This window comes from Drosophila serrata, unplaced genomic scaffold, assembly GCF_035046125.1.
Source record: "Drosophila serrata isolate PLE 108 unplaced genomic scaffold, ASM3504612v1 contig_130, whole genome shotgun sequence".
NCBI classification, from domain to species: domain Eukaryota; kingdom Metazoa; phylum Arthropoda; class Insecta; order Diptera; family Drosophilidae; genus Drosophila; species Drosophila serrata.
In genome coordinates this window covers 298758-316481 of record NW_028257028.1, presented here as the reverse complement: position 1 = coordinate 316481, position 17724 = coordinate 298758, and the positions used below count along the sequence as shown (strand labels likewise).

At 38.4% G+C, this 17724-nt stretch overlaps 1 protein-coding gene across 3 annotated transcripts in view; it reads right to left on the bottom strand.

Annotated features, from left to right (window-relative positions):
* The window catches only part of LOC110187047 (uncharacterized), a 169755-nt gene that overhangs the window by 19183 nt on the left and 132848 nt on the right, over positions 1-17724 (bottom strand). For 2 of the 3 annotated variants that reach the window (XM_086826093.1, XM_086826090.1), the window contains exon 1: positions 6731-7378. In XM_086826093.1, coding sequence (XP_086682219.1) covers positions 6731-6848 — 118 coding nt within the window. In that variant the 5' untranslated portion in view covers positions 6849-7378. Of the gene's footprint in view, positions 1-6730; positions 7379-14908; positions 14984-17724 lie in introns of those variants that run through there. The other variant, XM_086826091.1, reaches the window with a different exon arrangement.

Below are 17724 nucleotides of genomic sequence, written 5' to 3'. Positions count from 1 at the left end.
TATTTTATTATAATTATTTTATATATTATATTATTACTATTATAAAGAATATTCAAAGTAAAATATATATACTTTATTACTTTTCTTGTAGAGTAAAACTTTTGTTTTTGGTGCTTTTAATATATGTGAAACACAAAATATTTCCATATTATGTATATGACTTTAAGAACCCTTTGAAACCAAGTTTAAAAATAATACTTGAAATATGTTAAAATTTAGGAAACCATCTACATAAAACCCTTATATTTAAAATATATATTTTTACCCAATTATTTCCCCCTCCCCAGAAGTAAACCCAATTTCTTTCAGTGCATTTGTAGACTGACAAAAACTGGGTCACTTCGGCCCAAATGCAGTTTTAGATAGAATGCGATCTTGGGCGAGTGTGCGAGTGTGTGTGTGTGTGTGTCTGTGTGTGTGTGGCAGCTGCAAAACACCTGCAGCAGAAGCTGCTGCTGCAACTCGTGCCACAGTCAAGACTTTGCAGTGAGTGATTGCTGCAGCAGATTAAGGCAGAGGCGGCGCACTTAGCCGGCGCCCACTGTACCCTGCATTTGCTTTTGAGATTTTTCAGATTTTCCGATGCGTTCTCGTTGCAGTTTGCTAATTTCCGCCAGCTTCTGCGGCTTTTCGGTTTTGGTTTTTTGTGCTTAATTTGCTTTGGCTGCTGCTGTGAACATTTCCAATGCTATGCGAAGATTGTTTCCACTTCGAGTTCTTTATGGCTCTTTATGGGGGGACAAATACAAGGCTAATCTCTTGGCCAGTGGAGGCCATAAAAAAAGAAATGGAAAATGGGAAAATGTTAAAGAATAGAGAGGAAAAACAACAGTTTAGGTGGCAATTTGCATAAGAAAGGAGAACACGACAAAAAAAGAAAAGAAGAACGAAACGCATTAAAATAAAGCCGGCGTTCTTCTTCGTTTTATAATTTCAGTTTTTTGGGCCTTTCTCTGGGAGACTCTTCTTTTTGGGGGGTTTCTGGTTTTCTGGTTTTTTTTTTTAACTTTTGTCAACTCTTCTATGCAAATGACCAGCCACAAATCAAAGCTTGGCCCCAATAATAGACAGAGATAGAGAGAGAGAGCAGGACAGATAACCCCTGGCTTTGTTGTAAATATTTTCACCTGAGAAATGCCGCTGGATTATAAAATCGATAAGATGCATATATATATATATGAAATTCCATCTTTGGCATGGCTAGTTTTACCGCTACTCAGGCCAAGCATTACGACATCAAAGAAGATCGATTCGAGATGAAGGAATTTCCCGAGAGCAGGTGGACCAAGACATTTGAGCATAACTGTTGCTGCTCTCCTATTGATTGGCCTGCAGCTGCCACTTGCAACTTGCAACTCATGCCGCCGCAGAGGAGCACTTCCGATTGGAGAAGGAGCAGGAGGAGCCGAAGGAGCCGGAGGAGGCAGCAGGGGAAGAGCCAAGAGTCATTGAACCTGGCTACCGTCGCCTTCATCATGATGAAGATGGCGCCATCGCCTCATCCATTTAGCGAGCAAGCGGAACAAAAGCAACATCATCATCATCGTCGTCATCATTGGCAGCAGCAGCGAGGAGCCACATGAGCAACATTTGCAACATTTGCAACATTGGTTACATGCCGAGCTAAGCAAATTGCAATTTCCATGCGTTGCCTGCCACAGCCCCATCCACAACCACATCCACAGCCTCATCCATGTCCATGTCCATGTCCACGTCCCATGTCCGCAATTAGGTAGCCGGCCCCATCATAATCTATGGTTATTGTTATGGCTATTGTTAGTATAAGTGTTATCGCTATCGTTATGGCTAAAATATATTGAAAAGACTGAGGCGGAAAACGCTGAAATAAACCACAAAATGGTGCCGGGCAGTGCCGCATTATTTATGAAGAGATAAAAATGGAAGTTCCTTGAAAGTTTCATCTGATTTTCCATGAAAAATTAAGGGATACACTATATAAACACTCTAAGATCCAAATTAATATGGTTATTCAAGTGAAAATCTCACACAGTTCCTTATAACACCATAATAAATATGAGGACATTTAAGAGGATTCTTTGATTATATATTTTTCGATATACAAATTAATCCCACCTATTAATAACTGTCCTCTAAATCATGTACATGTTTTCGCAAGTTTGCCAGCTTAGATATTTAATAAAAAACAAAAAACCCGATCAAATCAGCCATAAAATCGGTTACCCACACACTTTGCCTTACTTTTCACACTCAATCTGGGAGCAATGCAATCGGTTTCTGATAATTAACGACAGCTGTGGCCAATTATCAATCACTCTCCCATCGAGTTGGTAGAGTTTCACGATCGGTTTTTCATACATATACAAAACATATATATATAGTTTTCTTTGATGGCAATTTGCAATCGGTTTTTGGGGCCAGTGACGAAACGTCAAAGGCAGTAGCGACCGACACCAACACAATGGCGTTTAGAGTTATTAACGAAGCAATTATTAATAACAATTTCAATTGTTTGCCTTAGCGATGGCATTGATGGCTTAAAAGGCAGAAAAAACAGAAAAACACGGGTCGTGAATCACAGAGCCGGGCCAATTTGCAGCACAGTGGCAGTGGCAACAATCGCACTCGTACATATATTACAATTAATTAAATTACTGAAGAAAATATGTTTATGGATATGGGAGAAGAAAGGCAAGCGCATAAATTCTGTCCAAAGAGCGGCTCTTTCCATGTTTCTCTTTCGCAGGCATTTAAATGCGTTGCTAATAGCAAACAATTTCATTTATTTATTAGACGTTAGTTTCACTTTTCGAGCATTTCACTGGCGACATTAAAATTTCACACACGACGCCGGCCTCTGGACAAAACGCGAAAGTTGTCGCCATCGCAGCTCCCAGGGTGTTGTCGAGGCATTTATTTATTTTCCTTTCTGTGTGTGTGCAAAAGACATTTAACTGCAGCCCCGCCACTTATGTTTATGGCAATTAAAAGTGGGGAAAAAGATACCCCGCCTGAGAATCATCACGGCTTAATCAGGCAAAAAGCTGAATGCAATTGATTGAAATTTATGCGAAAAGCCAAAGCGACATGAGTTGCGATGATGCCAGATGAGATGAGATCAGTTCGGTTTGGATAACGACCAAAGACACTCCCTCGCCTCATCAATTCCCAGACAGCTTTTGGCATGAAATCATCTTTGGTAAATAAGCAAAGCGACTTGGGTTTAGGTGTAAATATCACAGAGATTTCTTAACCTTTTTAGAGCTTCTTTTGGGGATACAAGCAGGGAGTTATGATATAAGATTTCTACTTTTTAAGATACTTTTGAATCAATTTTGTTACCAAAATACTTCAATTTCTTTTCCCTTTATTTATGGCTATGTTTCTTCTGTCTAAATATTTTATTCCATATAAAAAACGAAGACTTGCAAGCCCCTCAATTGATTTTAAATGCATTTCCTTTCAGTTGTTTTTTCCAGCAAGTTCGTTGCCTAAGTCTTTTGAATACCAACATTATTTTGTTACAATTTTCAGTCTTTATTTCTTCTTCAACTTTTTGCTTTCAATCGACCCTCTCGACAATGATTTACATATATATCGAGTGCATGAGTATCTTGGCAAGGCCATTGACAGCTTTTGCGCAATCCGAGTACTCCAACACCCCCTCACACACAACACACACACAACACACACTCGCTGAGACCTCCTACGTGCCAAGGCGGCAATTGCAGTTTGGGAGGAAACGTTGAAACAACAAAATTGAAATAAAACCAAAACCCGAAAATGAAACTAAAGAAAATAAAGCGCAAAAGTTGCGTAAAATTGTCAAGTCGAAAATGCTCAAGTTAAGTTTGGATTTGTTTCGAAATATATATTTTCCAGAGAGTGTCACTCGCATAGAAATTGAGACTAATGAGGTGTACTCTAGAGTAGATATATCTTTAGGGGATAAATATTATACTTAAACCTCTTCCACTTGAGTTTCTAAATAGACTGACTAGAGTATTTAATATTATAAAGTAACTTTAATCAATTATATCAACTACATTTTGAGCTAAGAGGTATTTAAAGTTAATTTCAGGTTGAAAGATCTCTCTAGCAGCTCACAATTTGCAACTAAATATTTGTTGTATTGTTTTTTATATTCATTTTTTTTCCTGATGATGTCTTCCTACTTCCTTGTGGCAAAGCCAGGGTCTTATGTAAAAACGAGCGACCGCAATTGAAGTTGCAGTTGCTGTGGCAGTGGCAAGGAGAGGCTGCGGCATGCATGCGTGCACCGTGCCACGCCCCCTCGCCCTAACAACAAATTGCTGCGGTTCATTGTGCAGACTTTGGAGGTATTGGTATCGGTATCATTATAGCTACATATGCATATATATATCTTTCAGCTCATATTGCCAAAGGTACTCGCATCTCCCCGTCTTCTCTTCCCTCAAAGTTTCGCATTGCAATTAGGCAAACACGACGCTTCCGCATCTCTTGATGATAATGATAATGATGATGATGAATTTGATGATGATTATGATGAGCTGCTGGTCATGCATGACTCTGGCTGTGACTCCCATCGGTGTGTGCGCAGACATTACGTTTTGGCCATTAGATGTTGGGCATGTTGGGCCCGATCATCCTATTCCAGCAACAGCTGGCACTCGGCACTTTTACTTTTCTTATTGCCAACAATTGTCTGAGAAGGAAAGCCGCAGAAAATAAAACTTTCCCAACATTACAGATTTGTCGCTGCTGCTGCTGCTACTGTTGTTTGTTTGTTTCTTTCTTTCGTTCAGTTTTTTTTGTACTCCAAACAAGCCGCAATTGTTGTCACTTTTATTGTGGAATAGCTCCCCAAGATCATAAATTTTCTTTTAATTTCAGTTTCTGTATGTTCTGCAGCCGCCGTGTGTCTGGTCTGTGATTAATTTATGTTAATTTACACGATTTTCCTTGGTAAAAGTCCAAGTAAAAGTCTGTCTTAAACTGAGTTTGACTTTTTCCAAGTGTTTTTTTTAGACTTGTTTGAAGAAGAGGAGAATTTAACAACAAGAAATAATTTTAACAACTTAACAAGAAATTAAATTATGAATTGAAAAGCCTTAAACAATTGTATTTTGAGCTTTAAAATTATCTCTGAAGGTAATTTTCACACTTTGGTCAGCTTCAAGTTCGTTGCCTAAGTCTTTTGATTTTCTGCTTTTTCTGGCTTTCCAGGGCGACACTCCACCTTCACCTCTTTTTCTTCCCTCCCCCCCTAAGTTCTGCTGCCACGTGCAGCACCTTCCCCTCTCTCTCTTCCCCTTGCACTATTTGTGCCACATTTCAGTTGCCCGAATGTTTGCTGACCCAAACAAACATCCGTTTCCTGGCGAATGCGCCCGCTGCCACTCCCTCGGCTCCGGTTGAGTTTTGTCGCATATCCCACGAAACAATTAAGACACTTGACGCAAAGCTTACAAAAATTACTAACAAAAAAAATAGCAACAAAAAATAAAAGACAAAAAGTGGAACTGGAACCGGGAGCGGGGCCAGTTTTGCTGACAGCTGACGCGGCCTGGACGCCTTTTTATTAACGTGAGAACAAAATGCAAAACGCAGCCAAAATAAAAAATTAAAATAATACAAGACAGAACCGGAAATACAAAAAAAAGAGGCAGCCAGGCAACAATCAGTTGGAAAAAAATGTATGCAAAAACAAAATAAAAATTAAATGTGAAAATATATAAAACGGAGAATCGCTTGCTCTTTTTTTAGGTGTGCCCCACACACACACACACCTTTACTTGTAAAAAATGGGTGATGAAAGCACCACCAGAAACAACAACAACAACAGCAGCAAGAGAAAAAATGGAGAAGAAGCCAAGGCAGAGCAACAAGTGGGATCCAAACGAGAACGAGAGAAAATTTGTTTGCTTTGGCAGCAGAGTGCCAGAGTGCCGTTGGTGCGGTTTTTTTTTTTATATATGTTTCAAATACCCTACTGAAAGTGGGGTATATATACTATAATACTACATATACTTCGGTAGTTCAATATTTGGCTTGGGAAATCGAGGCCATTGAATGGGAGGTTGTTTCTTTACAGATTAATTTGAGGCAAGCTTTAATGGCTTGCAGCACCTTCGCTTAAATTTCCAAAATTATGCAAATGAGACCAAGTATAAACAATGTATTAAAAACCCCTGGGAAAAAACGGTTCCCACATGTCAAGGCAATGTATTTAAGCATTTAATCGAGATAAGCGCCAAGACAAATGAATAATGGCCAGATGATATGTGGGATAATTATGACGTCTTAGAAATAAATAAATAAACAAAGACTTTGGGCTTAATGAAAGAATTTTTCGTAATTAATATGAGAGAGGAAGAATTTTTAATGATATGCTTTAAGAAAAGGTTATTTAATAGGAAAAACTAAATGACTTATAATGTTAAGGTTATATTCATAACTAAATAGTTTCAAGTCAAAAGATAATGCATGTTTTTTTGTAAGAAAGATAAATATTTTTAAGGTGTTTTAGCAATTGAATTTTAAAGATGTTTCTTTTTTTTTTTTAAAACAAAAGTAAAAGGTAAGTTAACTTTCAAAATACCAATTTTCCCAATCGATTGTAGGATAATAACCAACTTTTAAGCCAGAGAAACATTCAGTTCTCTCTCCTCAAAAGTTCTATTGTTAAAGGGTATCCTTAAGTCGTTCTCCCCCCTACATTTTCGCAGCATTTCTTTCTCGTTTTTCGTCTTTCGCTTGACACACTCACCTATATTCTGCGCCTGCGCCTGTGCCTGCGCCTTGGCCTGCGCCTGCGCCGTGGCCAGCGTCGACGCCAACGCCAGCGCCAGAGCCAGCGCCAGCAGCGAGCGCGGCGTGCGATGCATTGCTGTTCTCTCGCTCACACCTGTGTTACTTTAGTTTTTCTTAATTATTTAATTTATTTCTTTTTTTGATATTCTTTAATTCGGTTTTTCCTCTCCTTTAGTATTCAGCTCTTGGCACACTTTGAACTTCACTGGGTACGAGTTTCGGGTGGATGTGAACCACACAGAAAAAAAAACAAAGTGCACTGCACACGGGAATTTGTTGCACGACAAAAACAACTTGAAAAAAAAGCAATCAGCAACTTTAGTATTTAATTAAGTTTCGACGCGACGCGCTTTTCCGCTGCACCGAACCGTTCGCTGGGAGTTTTGCAGGGCGACTGTTGGCACTCGAAGGCGGCGATCGCGCACGAAGAGGTCTTCGCTTTAAGCTCGGCTTCTTTCACTTTTCGCTCGCTCTCATTCGCTCTCTCTCTGAGTTCTCTCCCTCCCCCTCTCTCGCTGTCGCTGTCGCTGTCGCTCTTTCTTTTCTTTTGTCGGCAGAGCCGAGAACTTGAAGCCAAACCGTTGCCTTGTGCAGCTCGAAAGCAACTGAAAGTTGGAGACGCCGCGTCGTGCGTCTTGTAAGCTTCACCTGCTGCTGCTGCTGCTGAGCGGCCTCTGCCTCGGTCGACGCACTTGCTGCTGCGCTTTTGGCAAGTGCCAAGTGCGCCAGTGCCCCCTCTCTCTCCACCCCATCCCCCTCCCCTCCCCACTCACCACTCAGGGTGAGCTGATCAATGGCCACCAATAGCTGTTCTTGGGCCATCATCAGCGTCATCATGATCATGATCATGATCATCATCATCGCCAGAACGGTAATAACAACTAATACAGGTTATGCAACTGTAACGGAACACTTGGCAAAAAAGGGGCCAAGTGAAGGGGTGGAGATATATATCGAATATAACGATATATATCGGGTATTCGGAATCGGAACTAAATACATAATGGAGAAATTTCTAGACTTATAAATCACACCTTTTCAGGTTTATTAAATACGTTTCTACAAAGCAAAACTATAGTTTTGATTAAATATTATATAACACATAATATTTGTTCTTTAAAAATAAAAGAAGAAAAATGAATCAACAGTTTCTCTTGTTCTAAAGAGGGTTTTTTAAGGATCGAGATATCCACACAAATAAATCCATTTCTGCTTTTGAAATTCATCAAAAGATAATTATTTTTATTATTTTATTTTTATATATATTTCAGTTGAAATTTTTTACGCAGTAATAGAGTCATTTTCGACCCTATAAATCATATACTATATATACTCTTTATCAGCGTGATTTTTATATATATTTCAGTTGAAATTTTTTACGCAGTAGAGTCATTTTCGAACCTATAAATCATATACTATATATACTCTTTATCAGCGTGAAAAGCTGCATCGATTTAGCTATCTCCGACAAAAATTAAATTTTTTTCAAACATTCCACAATTTTATTATAATTGCGCAAATTTAATATTTTGGTTTAGTTGATAAAATTGTCATATTAAAATATAGATAAAATCGAGTCAAAAAATTGTATTATCATTTCAGTCAGAAGCCTAAAAAATATGGAAAGAGTGATTTCCGACCCTATAAATCATATATATTCTTGATCAGCATGAAAAACTGAGTCGATCTAGCTATCTCCGACAACAATTTATTTTTTTTAAAAATTTCACATTTTTACAAGGGTTAAAATTGTGAAAATTGAATATTGAAAAATTGATAAAAATTTGAATTTCAAAAAATTCTAAATTGAGTATGCAGATTTATTAATCTGGTAAAAACTAGCATAGAACAGCTTACCGAATAAAAATTAATTCATTTTTGGCTAAGTTATGAGATTTTCAAACAATGATTTGTTGAAAAAATTGGTATATAAAAATAGATAAACATTGGCTTAAAGAATAGTATTAATGTTTTATTCAGAGGCTTATAAAATATGGAAGCAGTCATTTCCGCTCCTATAAATTATATATATTCTTGATCAGCACGAAAAACTGAGTCGATCTAGCTATCTCCGATAAAAATTTAATTTTTGAAAAATTTTCGCACTTTTTTATGGGCTAAAATATTGAAAGTTGAATATTGAAAAATTGATAAAAAATTGAATTTCATAAAATTCTAAATAAAGTATGCAGATTTATAAACCTAACAAAAACTAACATAGGAAAGGTTTCCGAATTAAAATAAATGCATTTTTGACTAAGTTATTAGATTTTTAAACTTTAATATGTCGGTAAAATTGTCATATTGATAGATTTATTACCCTAATAAAAACTAACTCAGGACAGCTTTCCGAATTAAATTGTATGCTTTTTTGGCTTAGTTATGATCGATTCGATCAAGTGCATCCCTTGCACTTGATTTAAATTAACCAGTATTAATATATACAAAATAACTTTATGATTTTCATCTAATATTCTCCAACAATTTTCCCTCTCCGATAAATACTGAACTACTAATATTTTCCAGTGTCTGGCTGTCCATCTGAGCTGGTAAGTGGACCAATTTGAAGAAGAATTCCTCTATTGGTACCTGGTCTTACCTGGCTTACCTGCTGCCACTGCTGCTGGCAAGATGTGGGCCTGGAACTGGACGCAGTGGTAGATGTGAACGTTGCACAATGCCTCAGCAGCATTTGCATGCCGCACGAACGGGGCGGAAAGTAAGCCAAATGGTCAGGAAACTGGCACAAAATCCAGATTCATAGATGCACTGCAGCATCTTTCAGTTGCTCTCTTTATGCTTTTTCTCCATTCCAACCAAGTCCAGCGGCCAACGCACATGTGACACATGTGGGCCAAATGCAATATGCAAAATGCAAAATGGTCCAGACACAGGCTAATGATCATCGTGAGCTGGCCAAGAGCTGGGAGGCTTCGAAGCTTGGAAGCTGGAGGCCAGAAACCCGATCGAACCAGGTTGACATCGAATTGGGTTGCGAGCAAAGTGCAGTCGAGCATTCCACACGATCTGCCAAAGAAATGGCCATGGATGATGGACCGATGGACTTGTGGACCAACTACTGGACAGACCTGACAGCATGACCACAGGGGAGCAGGGGAGCTTCGGGCGATAGAAGCGTTCACGGATTGATGGAAACGTAGACAGAAAGATACATACATATACATATATAGATAGATACAAAGAGTAAAATTCAAATTGATAAATGGATAGATAGATAGATAGATAGAGAGTAGGGTAGATAGATAGAATTTCGTAATTTGATTCAAAGCTATCTTTTATTATTATAGAATTTCGCTTTTAGTTCTATGAAAATCGAAATACTTTATAATATAACTGCCAGAGAAATGGTTGTTAAATGTAGAGGATCAGAAAGTATCTTTAAATAGAAAGTTACTATGAACAGTAAGTAACTCTGAACAGTAAGTATCTATGATCAGTAAGTATCTGTTACAAGTAAGTATCATATGAACAATAAATATCTATTACCAGTAAGTAACTCCGAAGACTAAGTATCTATACCAGCAATTAACTATGATAATTAAGTATCTATGAGTAGTAAGTATCTCTGACTAGTAAGTAACTATGATCAGCAGGTATGTATGTATGTATGATCACTTACTAACTTTGAACACTTGTAAACAATGACTTGCAACTTTTGTAACACAACACATATCTGATACTCGGCCGGCAGCAGTCACTTCGTTCCGGGGAGGTTAGAACCAGTTGGGAATCATAAACATGTGGGAGATTTGTTTTGGAACAAATGTAAAGCAAGCTATTTCAATGAAACTATGGAGTTATTCTTCTATATAATTTTACTAGTAATAAGTCGGAGCATGGTGGATCGGTGGACTATATATATATACATATATATAGCTGCCATAGGAACAATCGGACGACTTATAGAAAAAATATTATTACTTTTCCAATTTTCAGCGGATTTTCATCAAATTTATATAGCCATTATATATTAATCTAGAATTTTGGGTAAAATCTATACTAAACTTAAGTTAGCTTCCTTTCTTGTTAACTATATAAAAGATTAGCAAATAACTAATCAAAGATGTTTCTCTGCAGTTTTCATGCTTTAATTCTTCAAAATTATTTGTACATGAACTGCATTAACTTTGAACAAATGAATTTATGTTTATTTTATACATTCCCTAGTTGATTGAATATATATTTTCTAAATGTGTGCCGCCAGCTGTTGCTATTTGTGTCACCTTGATCGCCACCTTGGGGGCCTCCAACCGAAAGCAGCAATTTTTTCGGTCATGTCAAAGTAAAGTTGGGATCACAGATTGATCCATGTTCGATCTTGCCTCTATCCCTCGTTCCCCCTACTCTTGTTTGCCAACATAAAAAACAAGCAGTTGGCAGTTGGCTGTTGGCTTGTGGCAACATTTAATTAGAAAATCGTTGGTGCAAGTGGCTGGGAACGGGATTGCGAATGGAAATGGGAATGGGAGTGGGGATGTGGATGTGGATGTGGATGCTCGATGGGCTTGGTCATGAGGCTTCCTCGGCCACGTCTTGAGCTTCAGCTCATCTGCCAACAATTGTTACGCTTGCTTGACCAGGCAGGGGGCTAGTATACCTATAGTAATGACACTGAGAGAAATTCAGTCATATTAAATATTAAATTTGTATACATTTTACCCCATTAAATGTTCAAAATAGAGATTAAAGACAACTTCTTATAAACATTTACTTTGAAGCAATGATTTAATCTAGTTCCCAATGTTCCCTTAAATGTTTTTTACTGTGTAAAAAAGGCAGCCACATGGCCACGTGCTGCTGGCTCCGTCCGTCTCCTCCTCCTCCGCCTCCTCCTCCTCCTCCAAAGAGACGCCCACCAGGTAAGTAGTGACCAGTGTGGAGTGACCACAACAAGGAAATCAACTCGGGCAGGCAGCCAGGCAGGAGGCGCACGCAACAAGTTCGGCGGAAAAGCTGGGAAAAGCAGGGAAAAGCTGGGCCCACTGCTGGGAGAATTTAGGACGCAGCCAAGCAGAGCAAATTGCTGTACGAGATCCCGGGAAAAGCAACCAATTCCATCCCAGTCGAGGCCATAGCTCGCTTCATTTTCCATTTAGTGCTTTATTATTTTTAATTTCCAGCCCAGGCAGCGCGAGATTAATGTTCTGAGTCGCTGTTGCCTTTGGGTAGATTTACCTTCCGGATTTCAGATTCCCTTCAGGCCCTTCTAGCCGCCGGCTTTTCCCCCAACTCCCCGGGGGAAAATCTCGTGCCTTTGTGCTCCAGTTTGAAGCAATTGCTTTCCCGTTTTTCTTTTCTTCTTTCAGGTTGAAAATCAATGGGAAACTAGTTCGGCAATCTCCGATGATGAGCTTTTGATTATGACAAAACGAAGATTAATTCAGAGTGATTTCCGATATTAATGAACTGTTGACCCAGTAAATCGTTGGCTTTGATGTGAAATAATGATAAATTAACTGAGGCTGTCTATATATTTCGGGAATTTGGGAAAAGAAGGAGAAAAGATAATGAATTGCAAGTGAATTTCAGTAAATTTGCAGCTAAAATTTCCTTTAAATAAAACCACAAATTGGGGATAAACTCTGTTAATGTTTTCGTAATTTTTGCAACAATTACGCATTGGATAACATCCGACTTGCCTCCCCCTTTGCTGGTTGCACATACATATGCTTATGATTACGCAATTGGGCGCCCACAGAAAGTGACTGAAGCGGTGGGCGTGGCAGGTTGCGCTGGCCAACGCATAGGGCCAGGTTCTCCACCCCCTTGAAGGGAGCTGCCTAGTAGTAATAGTAAGAAAAATAAACAACAGCAGCAGCAGCAGCAAAAAAACAAAAACAATAGCGCAGTGAAATGTCTGACATGAAACGAAAGTAAAACTCTTGTCTTTCGTCTGTGGCAACCACGAAGGCCTGTCTCGAAGGCAGGGAGTCATAGGAGCGAAGCCAACCACCCACCAGATCCTACACCAGCACCACCAGCACCACCACCACCCTGTGGGCACTTGTGCTCCACTGACAAGTGGAGTGCTCTTTTGTTGCGCTTTTGATATTTGCAATCATTTCATTTTTGGACACTAATGACGATGATGAATGCAACAACCGTCTGATGTCCAGAGCGGCGGGCGAGAGAATCCAGAGCTTACATAAGCCATCACTATTTTACTGTGTGGTTGCTGTGCGACAGTGGCAACAATAACAATAAACATTGCAAAAACAGAGAAAAAGAAAATCACCCAAAAAAAAAAGACACAGGGGGGAAAAACAAAGCAATTGACGCTGGCAAAGAGAGGGCAGCTGCTGTGCACTCAAAGAAATAATCGGAAAATGAGAGAAAATGTGAGGAAAGAGCTATATTTCAGAGGCAATAAATTATTTCCAAGGCTATGAAATGTGTTATCTTATTTTTATTTTATATTAAAATGTTTGTAAAACGGTTTGAGAAAGGTATTAAAAGCAGTCCAAGTTGGAAGTACTTCAAAATGTGGTAAGGTTACAGAAAATAACCAAGAAATACAAACAGAAATTATTATTTTTCTTAAAAAACATAATGATAATGAAGAAAACTATATAATTCATAACAGTATTTTCGTAATAATTTACCAATTTGTATATTTATGTTAAAAACCGCTCTAAGATAGGTTTAAAGTTGGTTGTTATTGAAATCCCTAGCAATCTTTTAATTTTTTGTATTAAATATATATTGAGAAATAAAATACTCTTTATATTCTATACTATACTATACTATACTCATGTTTTCTGCCAGTGTATTATCAGTTTGTTGAGCCTCCGCAGGGGCCCTGCGATGATCAACTAGATCAGGTCGCTCTGGACAGAGTTAGCGTTGTGGATTGTGTCACCTTAGTGGAGCAACCGCGGCTCATTTGGAGCAGAGGCTGAATGGCTGAAGTAAGGAGAAAAATGCCATCGAGATGACATGTTTCATCTGCCTTGGAAAACAATCATTTGTGGCATTAGCACACACACACACACACACACACACATACGATGGCTGATCTCCGCGACCCCTGCTCCCTGCTCCCTGCTTCTTCTGGCCCTAATAATTCGAGTTCGTTGCCTGAGTCTTTCGATTCCAGAAAGAGAGAGAGAGACAGAGAGAGAGAGAGCTAGAGAGAGAGAGGCAGAGAGGCAAATGACCGGAGAAATTTGCATTTAATTGCTTCTTCTTTCATTCCTCCCCCGCACTCAATGCCACTTTGCTTATTCTGGCCACGAAGACGGACCCTTTCCCCCCGTTTTCCCGGGCTCCTTGCCAATTTCGACAATTTTATTGATGGCCCAGCAGATACATATATACATACATACATTTGTACGTGCTTATTGACCATTGCACGCACCAACTTTCATTTTGATAATGATAATTTAATGAAGAAAGAGTTTAAGAGTACTTAAAGGCAAGCCATCAGCGGGGAAAATGTTCTATCGACACATGGAAATTCATGCAGAAATTGAAAGAAGTTATCTTAATTATTTAAATATATATATATATCTTCCTTCTCTGTATATTTTTTATTCAAAGAATGAAGATATAAGTGAATTCTTTATCATTATCTCTCATTTATATCATATAAAACCCATTAACAACATTATTATTTCTTCTTCTCTTCTATTTTTCACAACTTTCGGCTAGTGCTTAAGGCCGTATCAATTTCATTTAGAAATTCTCGAGATTCTTTTATGGCCACAACCCATTCAATGGCTATGTGGGTCTCCTCCTGCTGCTCCTCCATCTCCAATGAGCTTCACTTTCGATCCGGACAGGTGTCAAGTGCCCTTTGCTGGCATTAAAGTAGAATTGTTGCTGGAGTTGGACGCAGTGATGCCTCGTTAGGCTGCTAAGCGGTGCCCATCAGCACAACAGGTGAATTATGAGAGACCAAAGAACCAAAGAACGAAAGCCGGGCCCAAACCCAAACATGGCTAACTGTTTGCTCAGTTGGCTGCCTGCCTGGCCAATTAACGCATTCCGGGCCGAGTGTTTCTCTTCGAGAATTATGCAAATAAATTTCTTGGGACTCGCCTCCTCAAGCTGCTGGCTACTTATGATTATGGCTTTGCCGAAAAGTTTCTAAAACAAAAAATGAAATACGAACCGGCTGGCGTGTCTCTCTCGGCTTCAACTGCTTATGATTCAGCGGGTCAATAGACGCCCAAAAATCAAAGTTACACTGGAAAATACAAGATGAAGTTGATTAAGATTAATTTCATGTTAAAGAAGTCAAGGAAGTTTGAGAGAAATGAACACTTGAAGTCTTCAAGTCTTTTATTATTTAATTAAGCAACTTGTCAAAGAAATTCCATTGTTTAATTTCACTTTATCTCATTTCTCATTGCATTTTTTGTATCATAATTAATTTGCATTGATAAATAAAGGCTTTAACTCAAAATGTCTTTTTTTAAGCCATCTTGATAGTTGTTTCTTAAATGTTATATTGATTTCTCTCTCTGTAGTTGTAAGCAAAAAACAGAAAACGAAAACAACGCCGCGGCAATTTCTGTGTCAATAATTTTATTTTAGGAATTGGAATTGGAATTGGAACTAAACGAGGTCGGGAGAAAGTTACTACTGCACAGAATCGGGCAGAATGACAGAAGCAACAACAACTAAAAAACAAAAAGAAGCACTTGTTGCTGTTTGTTATTTGTTGCTAAATTGTCTGAAATTATGATTAGCCGCGAGGATTGCGATTGTCAGCGAATCGAGCCGTGTGACGATTGGCCTGAAAGTGCACCGAGTGCAGCCGAAAATCCAGAGCTTGCATTTTCCATTTCCATTTCCATTTCCGCATCGCAACGCAGCAGCTGCCTCAACCTGCAACCTGCAACCTGCTGCAACGTGAAAGCCAGAGATGAAGCCGAGATGTGCCACAAGGTCAGCCAGCTGACACAATCGGGATGTGTCAATTGGCCAAAAATGAAAGAAAGAAAGAAACGTGGCTGGGAAAAGCAGGCCCAAAACAATGCCAATGCAAACAGCAGCAATGCTTATCGTTCGAAAAAATCAATAAAAGCGAAAAAATCACAAAACACGACGACATTTTAGAGTTGAGGAAAACCCAGTGGGTTTACCCTTTCAGGCAAATATTTGGGGGAAAGTCTGGGAAAAGTAAAGGATACTACTTTTCTTTTTATTTATTCAATTATTAACATATATAGATTAAGCTTTAAAAAGCCAATAATTCATGATTAACTATTTCGTATTCCTATCATTTAGCTTAAAGATATCAATAACAAGTTTGTGTCCTAAGTCTTTTGATTTGACCATGACTCACAAAGGGTTAAACTTTAAGTAAAGTAACGAACTTCCTAATTATATTTCCCCTTCTATTTTAATAATTTAAGCCAATGAAAATGCTCTCATTCATTGTGAAAACTGTGACAGCGCAATGCAGTTCATATAACTTACAGTCTCGGCCAAATAAAAAAACTGTCAGTGTTGATGACCCACTCATTAAAAGAGAGGCTACAGATATACAATACAGAAAGAGATATATTCAAGAAAAACCCCTTGACAAATGCGTGAGAAGCCAGCAGCAGCGGAGTGTCTGTGAAAATTGGCCAAAAGCTAAATGCAGTCAAAATGGAAAACAAACAAACAAGATAACCTTGTGACTTGTGACACAGCGCAGTGTTTAAGTAACTCAAAGATAGAGTTTTAACTATACAAAAATATATATTATTAAGAAATCTTGAAGAGAAAGAAAGAAGGAGACTGACAGGTGATTAATGTGTATTTCCAACAATAAATATAGAATCATGGAATCACTTTAATATCAATATATTATCACAATTTGCTCTACAAGATACTGAAACCCAAGAAGAGAATCGGGAGAAAGTGCTCGGCAAATCAAGATCTGAGACTGACTTTGATGTGACCCGCCGAAAGCGGAGGAATAAGGGTTCAGTTCTGTTGACAAGTCAGCCAAATGAGACACAGAAATCTAGTCTAGCCTGAAATTGGATCATTTATGCTGCTCTCCGATTGCTATCATATCTCTGAAGCTGAAGCTGAAGCTAAAGCTATTGCTGGAAGCGTTTTGGCTTTGATTGAACGCTCCCAGCCTGTGCCAAATGTGCAGCCAAGAAAGTTTCGTTCTCGCTGGCACTTTGCTGGGCTATCAGCAGACATGCATCTCTGCATAAAACAAATAGAAACAACAAAAGAAGTAAGGAAGGGTTTAAGCACATTCCCCAAATTGTTGCTCTGGCTTTCCACCCGTCTGTATCTTAGTATCTGAGTAGCCAAGTATCCAAGTATCTCTTTCTCTCCTATCCCCATGCCATTGACAAGTGTCACTCTTTCGGCCAAATGCCTGAAATTACTTAATAAAAGTGAAATTATTCGTATCTCGCCTCCTCTGCTGAACAAGAAACAAGTTTTATGAGCCACAACACAACTCTTTTTAAACCCAGGGGCTGTAGTCATTTCTATGCAGAAAACGAGAGTGAAATTTGTAATTAAACCAAGTCCACAAATACCGGAAATGGTGGGGGTTTTTTTATTTAAAGATTCGGTGTAATTAGCTTTGCATTCTTCTGCGACTTCTTCTTTATGGCTTTTCCAGGCAAGTTTGTTGCCTAAGTCTTTCGTTTGGCTAGCAGTTACCAGTTACATTTTAATAATTTATTTAATATCTATTTTTAAAAGTATGGAGTTCATAAAATATGACAAAAAGGAAACAATAAAAAGAAAAAGAAGCTTGTATACAGTTGCAGTTTGATCACAAAAATCATCACAACTAATCCAAAAATGCATTAAATTCAATTCGGAAAGCTGTTCTATATTAGTTTTTATTGGATTAACAAAACTACATACTTAATTTGGAATTTTATGAAGTTTAAATTTTTATAAATTTTTCAATATTCAATTCTCCAAATTTTAGCCCTTATAAAATTGTGAAAATTTTGA